Here is a 20,784-nt window from a genome sequence, read left to right on the forward strand (position 1 = left end):
ATTACTTCTCCATTGTAGAACCATATTGCAATTGAAAGCAGAGGAAGAGGAGTCCATGAATGGTTTTTGCAGAGCCAGTCTTAGCTTTTGAATGCTGGAAAGGCTCATTCCACCTGAACTGACTCCTAGAAGTCATCCTAGGGATGATAATAACATAACATGGCATGCAAGAGAATCATGAAACTCAGAGAGCTAAATAAAACCAGTAATAAAATCATAATAAAGACAGATTTGGTGGCTACAAGCAGAGGGGGAGCTGCTGTTGGACTCCTGGCCCTTTTGGCTAACAGTACACCCTCTCCAGCCCTTCTGCCTTGGGAGCTAAGCAGGACCATTTGAGATCAGGGCATGTCAAACTGCCAGATGGCTTGGAAAGACACTGTCTCTTGAGAAGAACGCTGCTGTGCTAGAGCCACACAACTTTACTGCACCAGAAATGCACGCTGCTACCTCAGATGTTAGAAATGACACCAGGATTTTACTCTTCCCATCCATAATCCGAAAGAGCAGAGCAGGTTCTGCCTCATCTAACCCATGGTGTTGCAGGCTACACTGGCTTAACGTTTGGTTAATTTGACACATGTGATTAGAAGCTCTGGCAGAGTGAAGAGCCTACAACATAACAAATAACACTTCTCCCATCGCCAGCAAAATATCTGCGTTGGATCTGTACGCATCTGCTCTCCATCTGCCAAAAAGACGTCAAGATACATTCCTCAAAACCACTTTTATGGTTTTTACTCAATCTTGACATTCACTTGTTCTGAAGTTTCCAAGAAAACATTACAGCTCCAAAGGGGGCATCTACATTTGAGTAAAGCCACACAATGATTCTGAACAGAAATGGCTGCACACAGGCACTGTCCAAAGCACCCCAAACCAAACCTGTGGCAACACTTCCTCGCAGAGATTTAGCTATGAGATAAAGACAAGAAGCAATTATCTTGGAGAGGTTAAGGAAAGAAGTGCTCACAGCACAGCTGAATTCTGCTTATCACTTCATTGCCCTCCTCTGCTGCTCTCTTTTGTACATTCACCTGCCCACTCCTGCTTGAAACTGGTATCTAGGCAAGCAGATGGTTAATTCTGACTTTGAAACGTGGTCAGTGCATCCTCACTGGATCCACCACCTCTGACCCAAGAGGCAGTAGATTCAGCTGTCATGAAACAGATCAAGAGTCTTAAACCTTTGAGGCTGCAGCATAAATCACTGGGGTTTGGGCTTTTTTGCTTACATTTACTAGCCAACTTAAGGGCGGGGTTTGTAAAAGGCTCTTGTAAAAAATTGCCCCCCTATTTATGCATGTCATTCTTTTCAGAAGCGATTTAATGGGGAAAATACTCTTTAATTATGATTAGGGGCTGACTACTGGAATGCCCATGCCTGTTTATTCAAAAGCAGATGTTCAGCAGTGCAGTGTTTCATACGTTATGCTGACAATAGTAAATTATTAGCAAAACATGGTAAGTAACATCTAAAAAGTCTTTCTGTGAGGTTGCCTAACTATTGGAGTGGGTCAGCAACAAAAGATCAGATGTGACACGTGTTAACATCCCAGAACAATTTATCCTCTACTCCACCAAACCTCATTTCACTCACTCAGCTGAATGTAATTAGACCTCAAGTTTGTCCTAATTTCAATCTCTGCAGAAAAGGGGTTATCTTTCCTCAGCAAGACGTGGCTGCTCTGAAATGCTGGCAGTGATCTGCAAGGACAAACTGCAAAGGTGCACACCATTATCCTAGGTTTAGAAGAGCTGCAAAGACAGCATGATACCTACATTAAAATGCAAACATGTATGCCATAGCACCTGCTTTGAGCTTCAGTTTAACATACCGAAGCAGAGAACAGCAAGAACCCATGAGCCACACAGGGCAGGAGCTATTTTTAGATAAATGTTATACAATTTTCCCTCTAGCTCCATGGATCAGAAACATATGCTGCAGCTACAGCCCCATTACAGTTTAATCCTCCCCTGAACAAGGACATGGTAAGTCTTCAGATACTAATAACAGTAGGCTACTCAAGGTGCAAAGCACTGTTCAAGTCTTTGCTGTGGTTCAGGCTACACAGTCTGCCATGGTGCATGCAAAACTGCACATGGCTTTGTGAAAACAAGTTCATTTCCTTTCTTCTGACCTTTGCAATCAGGTTCTTGCTATGGGGTAAGAGTGGACAAAAGACTAGATCTGCTTCCTATGAAATGTGACTTAGTTTCTATTTTCTACAATACCTAGAAAAGAATTGATTTACTTCTCTGTCACAGAGAGTATCACAGTGAAGGATCCAACCCACACCCCTCAAGTGAGGGCTTTGAGACAGACAAGCCACCTTCTTACACTCCTTCATGGGACAGGAAGATGCTTTAGGAGGTATGTTTTACTTGAAGGTGTTGAAAATTTAGTGCGATTTCTCACATTGAGTAGCTTGTGAAGGCACTAACCTAACTGCATGAGAAATGAGTGTCTGGTAAGTAGAAGAACCTTTGTCAGAAACAGTAGTCACCTCACACATAGCAAAAGCCACAGATTCACCTAAACCCTTGCTCCAAGACAGATTTTAAGTTAAACCTACACAGGAAGAGTCCCTTGGAAAGAAACGTGTAATTATCAGTTGCGAGACTGAGGAAAGACATTAACACCTTGCTTGCTCCCAAAGCTTCCTTGACCCACATAGCAGTATTCTCAATAATAAGCCTCAGTTTTTGATTGATTGAGGCAGTAGTCAAAGACAGGCTACATTTATACACATCTCAAACAAGCCTGGTAGTCACTACCAAGCAATCAGCATTACTAAGAGGTTCCAAAGGGCTATACAACTGCAGAGAGCACTGTGCAAAACAGGAGAATACATTTTTTAGTTGCTGTGAAATGCGAGTATGCTTAAAGAAGTCAACTGAGCCATGTAACAGTTTGGGGTTCTTTAATCATTAAAGTTATACCCAAGGTGCATTGAACAATTTACATTTGCAAGCACTACATCTTTGCACTTTAGCTACAGCACACTCTGCCCACTTTACCAGGACCAGAAAAAGAACCGACTGCCAAATGGAGAAGGCTTCAGATCTCCTTCAATGGGTGGATTTGGCTCTGGTCTAGGTCTAGAGTGATAGGCATTCTCAGGCATAGGACGGTCTGTCTTCACTTTTGTAACCTAGACAGAACAAAGAAGAAATGATACAACTTCTCACAGCATTAACTAGAAAAGCTAGACTGAGTCAGAAGTTAAAGGAAGGACTATCAAGAAGTACCAAACACCACTAAGGACATATTGTTGATCTGATGAGAGCTCCTATCTCCAGACTACCTCTATACAAAGGGGCATTTCGCTCATAACTACAGAGCAGTTGTACATGTGTGTGAGCTTCACTCCTGAAGTAAAGGTCTTTGTACCAGGAAAAGAAAAAAGCAAGAGTGTCACTGCCTAAGTAAAGTGCAAGTCCTCTGGGAAAGCAATCCTGGAGAATGCCAACAGTGTCTTGACTTCTATTAAATCCAGTGCTGAGCTCCTGAAATCACCTTCTGGCTGGGAGAAGAGTTGGAGACCTGTGTCTACAAGAATGGAGACAAGAACCTGGCTATCAAAAAAGTATGAAGTTACCTTAGAGAGCTGTCCCAGATCAGGTCTCACCCAGCCCAACTTCTCCAGCACACAGTTATCAAACACTGCCTGCTGCTTTCGGCACCGCCGGAGCTCCTGCAGGTTGCTGTAGTCAATGCACGTCCAGTACTCGGTAAATGGCTCTGCACAGTTTGTCTTGATCTTCCTGCAAGAGACCACAGAAACAAAACAGTTCACAAATGTTAGAGTTTTAATCCTTTTCTCTTACTCATTCAAACCTCAACTTGGCTTTCTTTAAGTTCTCAGGAACATTTAAAGTCTTTAGGGAAATCAGCATTCGAAGCATCATTAAACAGAACTTCATAACAATATCAGTCAAATTCATGTCATTGTAGCTACAACTGGAGATAGCAATAATTTAACTAGTTATTCTTGTATTCTAATGGAAAGTATTATTCTTGCTAAGTAAATGTACACAGCTTTTCCATACGACAACCCTGTCTTTCCAAATAAAGAGCACATTATACAACGCTCTAATGCTTCCAAATTAATTTGATGCCTTAACTCAAGAAAAGCATGCTTAGAACAGGCATTTCTCATTACCAGCTGCTACACTGGAAGCAGACATGCTTTAAGCTAATTCAAGTAGGCCTTTTACTAGCAACCTAAGAATGTGATACTGGCACAAGCCTTAGATTTACATGTTTGGTCAGAAGAGGCAAATGGGGCATGCAATCAAGCTCTCACACCTGTGAAACAGAAGGCAGACAACTCAAAGCTTCGGTCAGTTTCCTGGATGTCACAGGAGGGCTGGAAGGTGCAGGAGCAGCAAGACTTCCATCACCTCCCCACCTTCCACTGCTAACCTAACAGAAACCTAGCCCGCTTACTCTGCAACTGAAGCCATAGAGCTTAATATTGAAGGATAAATTAATATATAGCTAAATAAAACAGATAGGACTTATTTCCCCAAGAGTTAAAGCTTAAGAAGCAAGAATAGAGACTTTAAAAGCTGTGACGGGGATAGCACTTTGCATTAAACAGTTGCTCAAGTAACGAAGCTTGACAAAGGCATACTACAGCGGGAGAGCCCCTGAACAGCCTTCACCTTCGGGGCAGAGGGGAGCCTCGGCCGGGCTGGCAGGGCCCCGCTCACCTGAAGAACTCGAGTGCGCACCGGTTCACCTCCCGTCCCTCCTGCAGGCACTTCCGCGGGTCCTTCTCCTCCCAGCGGCACAGCATGAACTCCTTGTTGGGGCGGTCGCACTGCGAGCCGTAGTGGTGGGCCGCGGCCTTCAGCACGGCCGAGCTGACTTTCACCTACAGCGGGGCAGAGCGGCAATGGGCGCCGGCGGATCCCGCCGCGCTGCCCGGCATGGGGGAGAGCAGGGTCGGGGCATCCGGTCACTCACCTCCTGCACATCGAGCTCCTCCAGCGAGGGCACCCGCAGGACGCCGGGCATGGCGGCGGCGCCGCTCTCCTTGAGCTCCCCTCAGCGCCCGGGCGCCACTGCCCATGCGCCGCATGCGCGGAGGCCGCGGGGGGCGGAGCCCCGTTGGCGGCGGCGTTGCCGTGGTGACAGCGCCGCCGAGCTGGGCCGGGCCGGGCAGCGCCGGGCAGGGCAGCCATGGAGGTGTCTGACGGGCGGTACATCGGGGCCACCGTGCGCGGCAGGTGGGGCCGGCGGGCAGCGGGGCAGCGGGGCTGCCCGTCCCGGCCTCCGTAACCAGCCGCTGTGTTCCAGGATGGAGGGACCGGGCAGCTACACGCTGCCGACGGGCACCGAGTACCGGGGCACGTTCAAGGACGGGATGTTTGACGGCGAGGGAGAGCTGCTGTTCCCCAACGGCGGCGTGTACCGGGCGGTCTGGCACCGCGGGGTGCCCACGCAGGTACCCCGAGGGCACCTCAGCCCATCCCGAGGGGGAGCACTGATAGGGAGCGGCCGCACTGCAGGGCGAGGTTTTGGGGTGAAATAAGCAGATTTATGAACCATGCTGATTTTTTTCACCCCTCGGTGGCCTCTGGCACCCAAAGGTGCGAGGGGAGGCTGCTTGTGGGCAGGCAGAGGCAGCCCCCAGCGCTCCTTAAACCCCAGCTGACCCATGCACTCGGGTAAAGGCATAGATTTGGCAGCGGGAAGACTGGTTGTGTTTGTGCTCCATCCATCCATCATGTTTATTAACTCAGTGCTTGAACGTGTTTTGCAGGGGAAATACACTTTTGCAGATGGTCTCGAATACAAAGATAAAAAATGGCATTACTGTGATGGCTACGACAGAAGATTTTACACAGAAATCTGCTCTGGTCTGATAGAACCAGGTACTGAATTGCGTTTGCGATCCTAAGAGTCTGGAAGGAATTAAAGTAACAACTTTGCTTAAGAAAGATTAATTCGGCTCCATGAGTAACATGGAGCAGAAACGCTCTGGCTAATTTCAGGACCCGACTGTATGACGCTGCCAGAACCTTCCATGCAGTGCAGGATGCAGCACTGCGCCCGCAGCGTGGTCTCCTCTGCAGCAATGGCCCACAGGACAGGGCTTTGTTATCTACATCTGTTAACCCTTTTATACAGTTCACCTTCACTGTGTTAGCAGTGGGCTTTCAGTACTGACAAGTTGAACAAGAGCACCTAGTTCACATCCAAGACATCAAATAAAGCTTGAATGCATCTGTCCCACGTAGCTGTATAGTAGATACCAAAATCAACATTTCTGTCCAGTCTATTTTTTGCCAAAGACACTCATAATATTACTATTTTTCTGTAGTCAGAAAGTGAAGAGATTTATAAGGACCAAGTGAGTAAAATTTGTAACGTAGTGCATAAAATACTCTTCCTTATACATAGAATATTTTAGTGATGACATGTAGTTCTCTGCAGCCAGCAAGATTCTCCTGGCTCTGGTTTGGAGTTTGGGGTCATATCTGTTGCTGTTAGCTTAGTGATACCATTTTATCACGCACTTTTGCTGCATGCAGTTTCCCATCTTTGTTTTCTCCCTATGCAAAATTGGCAAAATGTTTTCTAAAGTTTATTGTAAGGTGACTGCATAATTATTACAGCAAATGCCACAGAGATCAGTGTTGGTTATCTTGACCAAAGGCACAAATGAAAAAGGAGGGGGAGAAATAAAAGCAGAATAAAGCAAACCCTTTCCTCTTCTTTTTACTTTTTCCAGATATTTCTCAGCTTACAAATCTGGATCCTCCCCCAGAAATCCCAAAAGGCTGTTACGACTGTGGTGATGGATTCTATAATCCTGAAACCAGAGTTGTTGTCGACTACAAATTCAGGTTTCTGAGAAACGCAGGTACGATTAACTTCTTCTCCAAGGTAAACTGAGTTTACCTGTCATGCCTTCAAGGATGCATGAGTAAAGCTGCAACATAAAAAAGTCCATGCTTTGGTTCTCTTATCACTGAGCTAAAATATTTTTACCTATTTACTTTTGTCAGCTACATGTGCATCCCCAGAGTTGTATAAATCATGGTTTGCAAAATTACAATGAGGTATTCCCAAGCAGATATGAATAAATATATTTTATGACTGTTTGGTATGTGAATCTCAGAAGATTTTCAACCTCTTCCATTATGATCTCAAAGTAAGGGAGTGGTTGTAAGGTGTACATCATGGATCCTGAAAGCTAATAAACTGTTGTGAACCAGCAAAGTGCTTAAGCATGTGGTTATCTCTGCATGTTAGAATAGCCCATTTTATTGAAATGAGCCTTAGGGCTATGGTGAAATAGCCCCAAAGGGCTTTCCCAAGGAAACTTCCTTGAAGAGCTGTGTTTTAAGTCTGGCAAATATTGGGTCTCATGGACAGAGTCCCCAAATTAATAATTCTTGGGGAAAATTAGTCCTCATCAAGCCAAAAGAGAATCTCTTTGAATTAAAACCACACAAAAGACCCCAAAACAGTTGACACTGGGGTAACTCAGAAAATGTAACTTGACCTGAAACAAACATTTGTGTTCTGGCTATTTAACCCTGGAGTGCATCACCTTCTTTTCTAATAGAAATTATTTCTGAAAACAACTCCTCACCCCACTTTTTTTCCCAAAAAAATGTTTAAATTGCAAGACCCATTTTTTTCTAGAAGACAAAATATCTCATTTTTCATTGTGCCACAGTTTAACAGTTTTGTTGCTTGGAAATGCCATTTTCCAGCAAATTTACTATTTGTCGAAGAGAATTCTGCTCAGCTCTACTTTGAAGAGCTCTTATAAGTATGCACGGTGATATTGGAGGAGGGAAGTGAAGGGGGGGTTAAATGAATTGGAGATACCATCTGCTATAAAATATACCCTGTGATACATGGCCTGTTTTATAAACGTTGAATAAAAACTGATCTAGATTATTACAAATGGCATTGATCCAAAATACCGGAATGCTGTGGGCCTACTGATGAGGAAGATAAGCAACATGCTTTCCAAAAACACAGGAACCTACACAGATTAGTACAGGAGGGAACGCCTTGGAATTCAATTTATTGTTTTTTAATCTGTTCTTTGAACTCATTGTCCTTCACGACATTTATCTCAGACCCTACAATTTATATCCATCAATATTCACTGAGCCCAGCGGCGCAGCGTGCAGTCTGACGGAGTCGTTGGAGATGTGCTTTGTGTGGCCGTTCCATTGAGAGCCCTGTACACAAAGTTAAACTTTGTGTTGATGTGAGTGTGAAGAAGGAATGTGTCGTGGAGGCCAGACCCTTCCTCTCAAGAGCATGAACACAATTGAAACACCCGGCACTTGTTCAACATCAGAGGAACTCTGGCCGCCCCAGGAGAGATGATTCAGGGCACAAGGCCACTGCAGTGAAGAGAAAAAAATATAGTTAAAAAAACCCAGCTGTAAGCAGAAGAAACTGAGGAAGAGGCTGGGATGACAGGGAACAGATCCAGAATTACTCCATTATAGGTTGGGCAGGAAGGAGCAGGAAAACCTCCAGGCTTCCAGCCAAGTCTTGAAAGCATCAAAAGCAGATGGTAGGAAGCATTCAGGAAGTTCTTACAACAGCTTGACAGGTTTACCAAAATGACACTATCTTCCTCAGGTCTGGCAGCAGGCTTTCAGACTACTCCAGTTCTCACCTTTCACCCTGGCCCTATTATGAAGCAGTTTCTGATTGTTTCTTGGCTGTTTGTGAAGGAGGGCGAGGAAGAGCTCCACATAGAGCCTTGGCACTGACTTGCCTCTAACTGGCAGCATCCAGGTACCATTCCAGAAAAGAAGAAAACAGATGCCATTTGAAACTACTGAGTTTGCTTCCACCTCTTCTTTGTCAAGATGAGTGGATGGAGAGTGCCACAGAGACTCTTGATAAACTTGGCAAGCCTTGTGTTTCACTAGCATGGAGGTCTGATACTCATTTACTGAAAGAGCTCTTGCAGTTAAAGCAGTGCAAAGGCCCACCACGAAAACATAATCAGGCCCAGGGAACGAAATGACAGCAATGGTTTTGTTCTACGTTTTTATCTAGCAAGGTTTTCCAAAATCTCATCACAATCTTGCAGTTATTGCTCCGTCCCTAAACCTCTGTTTCCTCAGGGATGCTCAAATTTCTCCCCATTCTCCATGTGTTCTTCCATCTTTTCTTTCCTTCCAGTATTGCGGAGTACGCAAAATTGGACACATAAATAAGAATGTGAATGCTCATTTGTAAGGAGATACCTTGTTTATTTTGAATAGATACTGGGCCTAGACTCCTGTTTCACTAGGAATATTACTTTTTTATTTCTTTTCCAGAAATAGGACTCCTGGCACCTTTGTAACAGAGTTTGGTCAATAGAAAGATGGGAAGATGTCCCAGTTTTCCACTGGAAGTAGAAAATATATGAGGTTATGTTTAATGCAAAGCAGGGAGGTACACAAAAATCTGTGACATTCAGGTTTTGGAACTTCTAAACATCAGAGAAGCCATAGCTTTCAAAGAGAAAATACCATCAGAAAGAAATTTTGTTATACTGAGATGGAAAAGGTTATAGGAGATTGCCTGGGTCACCTCTCCTTTGACGAAAAGCAAAGATGCTTCTGATGAAGATTGCCTTGTTTCTCCTGTGGTTGTCAAAAGGATGAGTTAAATAATATAAAATATGCTTTTGCTCTTTGTAATAGGAGAATATTTGGGCTACTATTTTCATATTCCATCTTCAGGTTTAATTAATGTGTGTACGGTGCATAGGGAATCTTTCTATACTGCAGTCAGTATTTCCTCCTGAAATGCATGCATCTCTTCATATAACGTCAAGATCAGGAAGACACAAAGCCTGCCTTTACCCTAAAAGCTCAGTCAGGTAACTGAATTAACATGCATGTTACTAAGAGCAGGATTAGGCCCAGAGAACCAGGACAAGTATCTTACTAAGAGGAGAGGGTTTGGTGTTGCTGCAATCCCAAATGAGCCAGCAATCATCTTAGGATTTCTTCAAGTCTGAAAGTCTTGTAAAAAGCAGCAGGAAAAATCCTGCTGCTTTGGGAATCATTATGAGCTGCAAAGGTCAAGATTCAAGAACATTATTTTATTATAGTTTAGAAAAGTCCGGGATCAGAACGTCTGAGGTTCCTTGGTTGATGCTGACCCAACTCCACAGGCAAGGGTGCAAAGCCATTTCAGTTCTAAGCCTGAGCAATCACAGACTTACAATTGCCTCACGTTGTTACCTTGGGATGAAGGTTCTCATGCTTGGTCTGAAAGGATTTAGAAGCAAAATGTTCTTGAAAGTTGGCAGCAATGTATTCATCCATTTCAGTTTTATCCAAGTATGCAAATCCATGAGAAAAACCTACATTTAGCCCTTTTTTTTGTCTCACAACTCAGATCTGACTTGCACCAAGTGCTTTTGGGAGATGTAGACTTTGACTTGTCTGAAAACATAGTTGAGAAACAGAGCCATAACCGCTCAATAATTACACAGGGTAATATTTCTGTACCTACCCTTATGTACCCCAAACACATGCAGATGTTTGCGTGCTCTCTCTCATAAACTACTGCAGAATTGGGTGTGGGATGAGGAGCTGGCAATTTTTCAGGCCTGGAGTATTTCTGGAAAAAAGACAGCAAGTTTAACTTAAAGTCGACTGTGGTGCAGGAAAAAAGATTGACTGCACTCAGGGATCATGCACGGAGCTTTATTCCCTGTTCTTCTTTGAAATTGCCCATTCTGATGATGGAGGGAGTGGATGAACAGTCTGATTCCAGGCTAGCCCCTAGTCATTGCCGAAGAATGTGAGAGTTGTTTTGGCAGATACCCTTAGCAATGGAGAGGAAAGCCCCAGCAATACACATACAGAGGGAATATAGTATTTTTGTTCGAATGAATTTAGCTTCCCATAGATTTAAATGTCTACTTATAACGCAGGACCATTTAATCTTTTGTACATTTGTTTCTTTTTTATTTGACTTAAGATACTGAATTTAGATGAGGCTTAGTTCCTACATATTGAAACTCTTAAAAGCTCTTCAAATAATTGTTCTTTGGATACTTGTTAAGCTAAAGAAATCAGTTTTGATCGGCAGTAAAAGTTCATGCTATTTTAAGTGCAATGCTATAGCTATTTTCTGTTGTATATTTAATCATTTTGAATTATATGTCATGTAAAAGATTTTAGCTCTGGGGCATTTGCCAGATGGCTGATTCTGCATTTCACACAACAAAAGAAATAATGTTTGTGTAAAGCTCTTAAAAATAGTTGGTAATCAGTATATTCTACAACGAATAGGATCCAGACCTGTTTGGAAAAAAACCCCAGCTTTTGCAGAAATTAATTTAGAGGATTTGGGCTCTACCTCTGGGCTCTGAACAAAACAAATTGTGTCCATTGTTTGCTGATTTTTTTTAACATTTCACAAGTTAACTGAATTGGAAATTTTACTCATTTTTATGTTAAATGCTGTTTATTGCAATCCATTGATCTTTTCCTCTTCACTTGGGCTGACAAACTTATTTCTGAATACAGGGTTTTGTAAAACAGAGAGCCAGTACTACTCTCCATTTACACAGTAGAGCATGTGAATGTGAGTAGTCCTTTGCTTTTCTTGCAGCAGCAGGAGTGCTGCTCCTTTTTTCTGCTAACTCCTCTTGCTGGCCTCTTAGATTCCTCCAAAATACTACTGCAAAGAACACTTTCCCTCTCTGCCATGGCACTCAGCTTGTTTTCTTTGCCCACAAGGCTCTACACATGCGCAAACAAATTCATCTTTTGCTCTTGTCTCCTCCATTTTCCATACTCTTTTTTCTCTTGTGTCTAGTCCCAGGACCTAGGTTTTTTCCCACATTCACACAATTCCAGTTTTCTGGCACTTGCTTTCTATACTCACTGCTTCTATGATAGAAGGTTTGAAAAACACGACGTTAAGAGGAAGGTCAGAAATTGTATTATAGCTCTTTCACCCGGAGCTCCAAGTGTTGCTCATCTATCTCTTCCTGTATTTTAATCAGCTTTTATCCTGATGTGATAGCTTTGGACCTAAATCTTCTCCAATGCTTAATAACTAAATCAGTTCAAGAGCCAGATCTTAGGAGGAGAAGAGGCAGAACATGAGAAAGTATCAAACTGAGGACTGCTGAGTGGGCAAGGCAAATGCATGAGTATTGAAGTGAAGATGGCAGAAGGAAATTGTGCCTACTTAGTGGAAAGGGAAGATCCCAGCCTCCTACGAGAAGCTCCATGCCTATTCTTACTCTTCCCTAAACACTTTTTAAAATGTTGGACTAATTCTCCTACCCATCATATGCTCTTTTCTTATATTTTTATATAGAAATGTGTTCAGATCAGGCACATTTTGAATGCCATTGCAAATCAAAGCCTGCTCAGGTGACAGAGTTGGGGATTTCTCATCCATGTACCCATTTGGCTTACATGTTTTAATATAAAAGACACTCAATTCAGTAAAACAGATTATGAACCAATACAATTTATAGCCAAGACTATAGCCAACAATGATAATTGTAATAGGTGCATCATGATGTAAGTTACTACAGTGGTTTCAGTAGCTATAGCTTTCGCAGATATACTGTTCCTTGTGGTTTCCTGGTCTTAAAATACTTATCGCTTTGAAAACTCTGAAAGTTTCTGTTCCAAATTGTGGCATGCCAAGAATAACAACTTTGTTTGCATGCTTGCCATCCTATTGTGAACCCATTAAATAGGTTATGCACAAGTCTTATAGGCGCTTATAGTCAACTATACAGTTCACATGAAAACAAGTTTTACAAGAGATGGAAAGTTCATTTGGGGGACATTTTGGAACCACAGTAATTAAAAGTAAGTGGAAGGGTGAGAATTTGTGGGTGGAAGCAAAGGTTAATTGAAAACATATTTTCCATTTTCTTGCCAGCCTTGATGTTGGTGGGGTCAGGTGCAGTAAGGAAAGTGGTGCTAGGGACCCGGAGGGGACAGTGGAAATGAAAGGGGTGTGCCAGGCAGAATCCATGGCTGAGATGCTATCACATGTGATTGTAATTGTGCAGTGGAAGAACATGATAAACTGCACCGCGGGTGATGGGAGGAGTCAGGCATGCGAAAGAATTAAATGATATTGTTGTTTACAATGGTCTGCGTGCACTGGGCCCTCTGCAAACAGAAAGGAAACCCAGCTCTTGTTCGAGGATTGTCTATTGTAAACACACCCTCTTGCAAACCATAGTCATGGAAAGCTGCTCTTACCACACAGCTGTGTCCTCAGGGTATGCCGGAGCTGCCAGCCTCTGATTGTCCCAGTGGAGGCACATACCAGGGTACATCTACTTCCCTTCTTGCTCACATGGCATTTAACAAAAGCAAGGGTGAAGGAAGGGACGATGCCTACTCCATCTGGTCGCAGCTTGCCTTTAGGCAGAGTAGGGATCCAAGGATCTGAATTTTGGAGTGAATCAGGGCATGCATCAGCTCTCCACTGACAAGACAAAGCCTTTAGGGCACTAGGAACACATACAGCTACAAAGTGAGTACAAAGAACCAACACAGAGTCAGACAAGGATTTTAAGGTGAACAATGTAGGCTTTTTCTCTGTGCAAGCCACTAAGTATTCCAATTTCAGTGCAGCACATCTTCCTATGCACCTCAAGGTGGTTTCCTGGGAAAGTACTAGTTAAGAGGGCAAATCCAGAAGCCTATATGACAATACTGCTGCTTGCTGATAGTCTCTGCTCTGCATCATGGCAGACACCTAAACATGCAGTCCTAAGGGGTCTCTCACAGCTGAGGTTTCCATAAGCAACACAGAAATGCAATAGCTAGAAGCAAGTAATTCTGAACTTTGCAATATGCATTCAATATAGGAAGATTAAATGCACCTAAATTACAGTGTGTTTTCAAGCCATCCCTTGGAAGCATCCTGAAGCAAGCCCACCCTGGATTTTCAGCTGTTTCTAATCCCATCTGAGAGATAAATCTGGACTGTGCAGTTTTGGAAGTCTCTTCTGCCACTACTTTTAGACTGAACATTGAAAACCAGACAAGTAGTTTCATTTTGTTGAGACGCTGAGCAGAAACCCGCTGATGTAAGTGGGCTGCAGTTTGGGCTCACTATGGAATACACATTGCAGCATGTTTGACAGACACCTGTTTGGACTTGGCTGGCATTTGGAGTTTCCCCGAAAGCCAACCAAAACAAGGAAGGAACTTGCAAAGCAATTATTTGGTAAGAAGATCTTGAAACGGGCTACTTGCAGGGACACAGTGTGACCAACAGATTTAGTTGGGTCTTACTTGCCTGAAGAGACTCCAGCCACACTGACCTGCATAGACAGTGCTCAGCAGTAGGTCAGCAGGACTTGCACCCCTGGCTATCACCTTCTGTGGACTGATGACTGGGGATCAGTCATGCAGGTGCTACCAGGGTTGGCTCCATATGTCTTCGCTTGCTCAATGAAAATAGCCTGAATCAAGTGCAAAAGAGAAGCTGCCCCAGCCTGGGCTGGCTGAGGATCTGGCCCACAGTATTCAAAGTGTATTTTGTGGGTGCTAGAAAACTGATTTGGTTTAGGTTGAGACACAAGAAAACAGTTCAGAAGAATCAGTCAATACTCACATATATTCTAACAGCTCATCTGTGCAGATCGCTCACTATCTCTGCTTCAAGATTTCAATGATATGTGATTATAATAATTCATATTTCACTAACTTGGGAAGAAATAACATTTACTGAACAGGGATACACCAGATTGCAATAACGTTCTCAGATAAAACTTTCTCTTCTTTACCTTCAAATACCACCATGGTTTAGTCCTGTTTCAGCAAAGTCTGTTCCATGGGTGTTTATTCTACTGAGGAAAATCTATATAAATGGGTAAACTTTGAAAGATAAATACACTGACACAGAATTCAGCACACAACGTGAAGAACCCCATAGCACCTAATTGTGCACAGGGGGATAATTTACCACTGATTAAAGAGTTTGTATTCTTTATTTTTTTCCCCCAAATCTTTTTTAAAGGGAAAATTACTTGTGAAGGTGAAGATGTGCTCAGACAATCATATTAACATATTCAAACAATTGCAATTTGCAAAATAGTAATTACAACTCGCTATCTGGTAGCATTAATCAAACTTCAAGGTTTAATTCCATTTTAAATATTGATGAAATGTGATTCTCCAATCTAACCCTGGTGTTGCAGGGTTATGGAAGCAGCCAGTGACAGAAAAAGAGGAACATGTAGTTAACAAGCAGCTGCCACAAAGAAGGATCGGCATCTGTGATTTAAATTGTTAGCTGCACAGTCAGGTAGAGTGTAAAAAGGGTAGTCAAGAGGCTGTTAAGTCCATTGCTGCCAATTACTAACAATCAGGGAGGAGCTTTAAGACTTGTTCAGTACAATAAACCCAGTTTGTCTTGTTTCAGGGGTTACTACTGAAGAGGTTGCAGCTGCACTGATTCAAATAGCCCTAAAACTACAGTAATTATCAACCAGTCTTCTTTAGTGTAGCAAAAGTATGTTTTACCATAGCTTAACTCTTTACATTCTAATATTTCCCTGCCTCTTCTCACATAGCCAGCCCTGGAGCCACTCTCATCTCTGGGTTTGTGGTTCACGCTATGCTGGATCAGTTCTTTGATTTCCCTTCACCTAGAGCAAGGACCAGTCATATGGGATGCCGGGTTGGATGGCAGCTCTAGGGATTTGCTTTAGGTTGGGTTTTTGGGGGGATATTGACTCATTGCATCTATTTTCTCTTTTCATAAAGTTGATATTCATACAGCTCATTCAGTTCTTGCATCTGATTACGCCACATGCAAGTTAAGCAGCGCTTATGAACATGGATTTAATTTGCATGGGATCAGATCACTGCATGAACCAAGACATTTTGGGATGGGACTGGGGAGGCTAAAATCCTTCGAGCAACCTGCCTTGTGTGCTTTCCTAGGAGACCATGAAAGCACAGGAGGGAACACTGTGCAAACCAAGGATATGAAACCAAGTTAGCACCTGCCTTTCTTAGTGCTTATACCCTTGATGCTCAGCTAAGTAGATTTGTCATTAGGAAGGCAGGGCTCATTATTTCTAGTACTCAGGTGAGTCACATATATCTGTACCCAAATTCAAGTAGAAAGTGGTGATTTATGGCATTGTGCCAGTTTTGTTTATTCCTCCACCATGGCAGAAATAGACAAAAGTTTCATTTCCATGCAATTCTTGCAAGCTCAGATCAACTATTCTTTTAGTTAAGGTGATTCCAGCTAAAATCACAGTGCTTCCCAGGCTGGACAGTATCTGTTATAGCCGAGGCTCATGTAATCACGTTGTTACAGTGCTGGAACACCTAGTGCATAGAACAAAAGCCAGCACATTGATTATGGCTTTGATGTTGTTTTAAGGAAGCTTAAGGACCACATTTGCATTCCTGCTGCAGCCCTCTGTGGAATCTCTGCCTCTGTAAGGATTGCGGGGTCTTTAAGCCTCAGTGCTCGTCCTTTTAATTTCTCTTTTAGCATATTTATCAGCATTTATTTCCTCTCTTATTTCACCCAAATAAGAAACGTGCCATTAACAGAGTATTTTGTTATGGACCTATTGATTCATTTGAATAGGGAATAAAAAAAACAGATCATGTCAGTGAAACACAGAAAGAGCTGAACTTGACTGTTCTATCTGAATGGTGACCATTTTTCAGTCATTAAAGCAAGCCTACAGGCTGAGCTGCTGGAACAATGGCAGCACAAGTGCGTTCTCCAACCCATTCACAGTCTCTGGGGTGCTGCTCAAAAGGTGGGCGCTCAGCACCAAACCCAGCTCTTGCGAGCCAGAACCTTTGAGTGGGGAATGAGAAGAGGGTCAGTCGGCACAAGCAAGCACTTTGTCTGGAAACCAGTGGCTGCATGCAAAGAGCAAACTGGAGAGCAAGCACTTAGGGAAAACCTCCTCTGATTTACCAACCTTTCTGCTTACTGCTTGTCAAGGGTGGCAGAGAAGTGCTGCCATTCAGACAAGGGATAAATGCTTTGGCACAGGCTGCTTTCACCAAGATGCCAACAGAGCTGCCTGTGAGCAGCACCTCACGAGAAGCAAAGGCATGCACTCAACTCAGGAATGAGAGAAAGGGGAGGGTAGCATGAAGAACAAAAAGGAATCAAAAAAGTCAAGACCAAGCTGACTTGATTCAATCCCCACCACAACCAATAAGATTAACCCCCAAGCTTAAAGATTTGTGCATCAGACCTAATTTATCACATACTCTTCTATGGGCTTTCACTTCTTCAATAGCACAACTCCATTCCCAGAACCCTTCTACCATTTGCATTTCAAATGCTCCTCTGTCGCTTTAACATAAAGGTACAGCTCTGCAGTCAAAAGATCTCCATGAAAATGTGACTCCTTACAAGCAACATGCTTCTTGCTCCATCTTTTTGGACCTACCTAAGCAGGGTGCTCAATGCAAGGCACTGTGTAAATAAAGGACATTATGCACTATGGCAAGCAATGCCCACAGTACCGGGGTGGCAGACCCCTTGGCTCCATTCTGTTCTTTCAGGTAATAAGGGCTGCTACAAACCCCTTAAAATTTAGATGGAAGCAGGTTAGCGACGTGCATCACAAGCAGCTGATATGGATTTGTTAAGACAGTGGTACACGCAAGAAGCAGGTCTAACATATTTCATTTATGCAAAAATCAATACAGGTATTGTTTAAGCAATGCTTTGACTTGTTTTTTGAAGGCTTTTGAAGTTTGTTTTTCCTGGTCTGCTACACAGATCTCTTTTCTCCTACACAGACACAAAATAAAAGGCTGCAGAATGCTTAAATCTCTGGATTAAAAAGCCACAACTTAACATTTACCAAGCTATTACTTGTAATCATACACAAAATTTCTCTTCAGACTTTGATGGACATTTGTTCTTTCCTACATTGTCTTTGATTCTTTTTTCTCTTCCCACACTGTTGTTATGCTCTGACAATAAACATGACAGCCATGAATACTAACAAGAGACACAGAAGATGGTTTAACATACATCTATCAGCCACTGTATCCGCTTATCGATACCTGTCATGAAGTACGTATCAAAACAGCATTGAAAGAAAAGCTGGAAAACCAAGGGCTTGACTTCACCATCACCTTTCATAAACTGACCAGCAACACAGACATGGTACTTAAAGCATGTGTATCTTCATTTCTGATAGTTTCAACACATGTCCTGCACATCTCCAGCCAAAACACCCCAAAATCCAATCTACTCATGTAAATCTCAGTTTCTTCCAAGCTATTCTTATCAAACAAATAACCTGAGTCATTGCCATCGATCCAGTACCTCCTGCTTTGACAAATTCCAACACAACAGCACACCATATTTTACAGAAATAAAGCAATGGGTTCTAAGAGATGCCAATGGCTAAAAATGGATTTATTTCACAAGAAAAAAATCGTTTGAGCTGGGCCCTACTGATGCAAAGAGCAGATCTGACATGGTGATATCTGACATTCTCTTTATCTCCATTTTAGATGATGAGGAGCACGAATGGATCATTCAGACCTGCCGACAAGCTTGGGATGAGACAAGTGAGCATCAACCGAAACCATGAAAACAGTTTTTGTTAGATGATAATATTCCCAAGCAGGTAATCTGATTCACAATAAATCCAATTTGTCCTCGTGGATTTGTCTCCCCCTTTCCCTCCACAGGGATATAATCTTTCTGTCATCTTTGTCAGCACAAACAAAACTGGAAATAATCATTTAATCAGTCATGCTGAGAAAAAGCCAGGGAAAAAAAGCAGACTGTAGTCACACTAATATTCCTGCGTGTAGTGTAGTATACATAAACCTTATTAAGCCTGAAAACAATTTGTTAAAGAGAGTGCCTGGATTCAGTGTTGAAGCCATTCAAATCCATCTCAATCAACATTATTTCCCCAGATTTTAGTTAGCTGTCCTGGTGAATTCCTTTCCTCTCTTTTTGCTCAGTACTTTGATATTGATTGATCATTGTAATAATGTACACCAGAGGTATTCTTTAATGACTGGTTTGCTAACTAGGAAATTATATCCATTTACTACGAACGTTTGTTGAACTCTCCTGAAGCCAGAGTTTAACAAAATAATAAAAGAGGAAAACTGGGTGGGTTGCTGCTTGATTAGTAAGCCAGAAAGTATTTAAAAATAAAATAAAATGGAATTACATCATTTTCTGGATGTAAGTGCCAGCACTTCTACTTGCATTAACTTTATTTATTACACAAATAAGACATTTACAAAGCACAACATTAAAAGTATGTAACAAAACAGACATTGGTTTTACAAAAAAGTGCTTACAATTTCGTTTTACTTCTTTTAAAATAAATATCAGTCTTGACTGTCCACTCATTCAGAGAAATGTCGTGTTTAACCATTGTAGCCAAGACATGCAGAATTGCAACATGCTACAACAAAATGATTGGCAGATGAGATAAAACTGACGTGTCTATAGTTGGCATCCTACAGATATTTCACTGATAGTAGTGCAGGATTGGTTCCCACTCCCCCATCCCAACTAAGAAGTTGTGTAAGCACCTTTAGCTTGGTATTGGGGTTAACCAGCATGAGCCAAAACCAAAAAGAACTGGTAATAAAACTGTAAACCATTCCACTTTCAGACCCTCGCCTTATTTAGTTACCACATTAAACTCGAGTGAAAAGCTTTCACTGGCTATCTTCATTGGATTTGTTTCTGCAAAAGGTTTTGAAATAGCAACTGGAAAAGTTTAGTCCGTGGAGTCTGCATCGCTGCACCAGAACCCATTTGGCAATTACTGAATAAACTAAGAAAATGAGAATGATTTTCATTTTATTTGTAGGGTTTTTTTCTTTTTTAATCTACAGACAGGAGATGAATGCAAATGACCTGAGATAAGGTTTGGTTCAGTGGCAACAGTCAGTGTGAAATATGTTGTGAAACAATGTATTGAATAAATTAGAGGATTTCTTACATTCTTGGTACAGTTGAGTATTTTCCATACACATAATTAGCTCTAAAACTGCACAAGCTGAATTGCTTCCAGTTTTTGCAAACAATTTGGGCTTAATATAAACAGAGCCTGATTTCTGAATTAGCAAAGCTGCTCCTGGCTACTTATGGGGGGAAGTGCCCCGGAGCACAACCTGTGCGGGGCAGTTCACCCCACGGGCTGTGGTGAGTCCACTTCCACTGGAGAGAAGCACCGATGCTCCCTCTGCTTTGCACTCCAGTCCTGTCAGTGGTATCAGTTACACACACTTTGCTATACAGTACATTTCACAAGTGGAGTTCTTTTTGATCAGGAAGTTGATATTGAGCAGATACATATTTAATAGTTTCCCTTTCATTGCACCGCCGAGACAGAAGAGAAATGCGTCAGAAAAACATTTTCTCCCTCAACAAAACAGTTGTGGAAACCTCAAGTACTGTGGTCAGGTCAAGTTACAGCCTGGAATCTTTCCTTCGGTCTTAAATCAAACAACTACCCCTTCGTTTATGGCACTAATTCCACAGCGAAATGCTCGTTAGGATGTGCGAGCACAAATGGAGAAGTGACCCTGCCGACCACGACCAGCATCTTAAAGCTGTTGCATGCAGACACAGCAATCCACCCCAGCCTTGCAATAACAAACACCACCAACAGCCAACAAAGGGACACCCATCCTTCCCTCAGGGCTACAGAAAGGACAACAGTGACTGCAGCAATGGGTACAACTGGTGACTGTCCCCTCCTTGAGGGACCACCTCTGCAGCAGTGGTTCCAGTCAGGTCAGGCGTAA

General features: G+C 42.6%; 3 protein-coding genes and 1 long non-coding RNA gene across 4 annotated transcripts in view; 2 read left to right on the forward strand and 2 right to left on the reverse strand.

Moving 5' to 3' along the window:
- Positions 1–20,784, forward strand: part of LOC133211831 (carboxyl-terminal PDZ ligand of neuronal nitric oxide synthase protein-like) — a 111,543-nt gene that overhangs the window by 43,386 nt on the left and 47,373 nt on the right. The gene's annotated exons all lie outside the window — the stretch shown is intronic.
- On the reverse strand, positions 2,908–5,131 carry NDUFA8 (NADH:ubiquinone oxidoreductase subunit A8). The gene is made up of 4 exons (XM_061352486.1): positions 4,976–5,131; positions 4,720–4,883; positions 3,603–3,768; positions 2,908–3,155 (listed from the first exon to the last, which is right to left on the reverse strand). The coding sequence occupies exons 1-4, from the start codon at positions 5,024–5,026 to the stop codon at positions 3,018–3,020; spliced, it is 519 nt and encodes a 172-aa protein (XP_061208470.1). The 5' UTR covers positions 5,027–5,131; the 3' UTR covers positions 2,908–3,017.
- MORN5 (MORN repeat containing 5) lies at positions 5,176–19,977 on the forward strand. Its single transcript, XM_061352494.1, has 6 exons — positions 5,176–5,238; positions 5,309–5,456; positions 5,775–5,886; positions 6,747–6,878; positions 18,514–18,629; positions 19,406–19,977. The coding sequence occupies exons 1-5, from the start codon at positions 5,192–5,194 to the stop codon at positions 18,591–18,593; spliced, it is 519 nt and encodes a 172-aa protein (XP_061208478.1). The 5' UTR covers positions 5,176–5,191; the 3' UTR covers positions 18,594–18,629; positions 19,406–19,977.
- On the reverse strand, positions 8,029–15,915 carry LOC133211821 (uncharacterized). Its single transcript, XR_009725293.1, has 2 exons — positions 8,484–15,915; positions 8,029–8,385 (listed from the first exon to the last, which is right to left on the reverse strand). It is a non-coding gene; the product is annotated as an uncharacterized LOC133211821 (long non-coding RNA).

This window comes from Neopsephotus bourkii, unplaced genomic scaffold (genome assembly GCF_033783945.1).
Source record: "Neopsephotus bourkii isolate Nb327-2 ecotype Australia unplaced genomic scaffold, CSIRO-AGI_Nbou_v1 NB_659, whole genome shotgun sequence".
NCBI lineage: Eukaryota > Metazoa > Chordata > Aves > Psittaciformes > Psittacidae > Neopsephotus > Neopsephotus bourkii.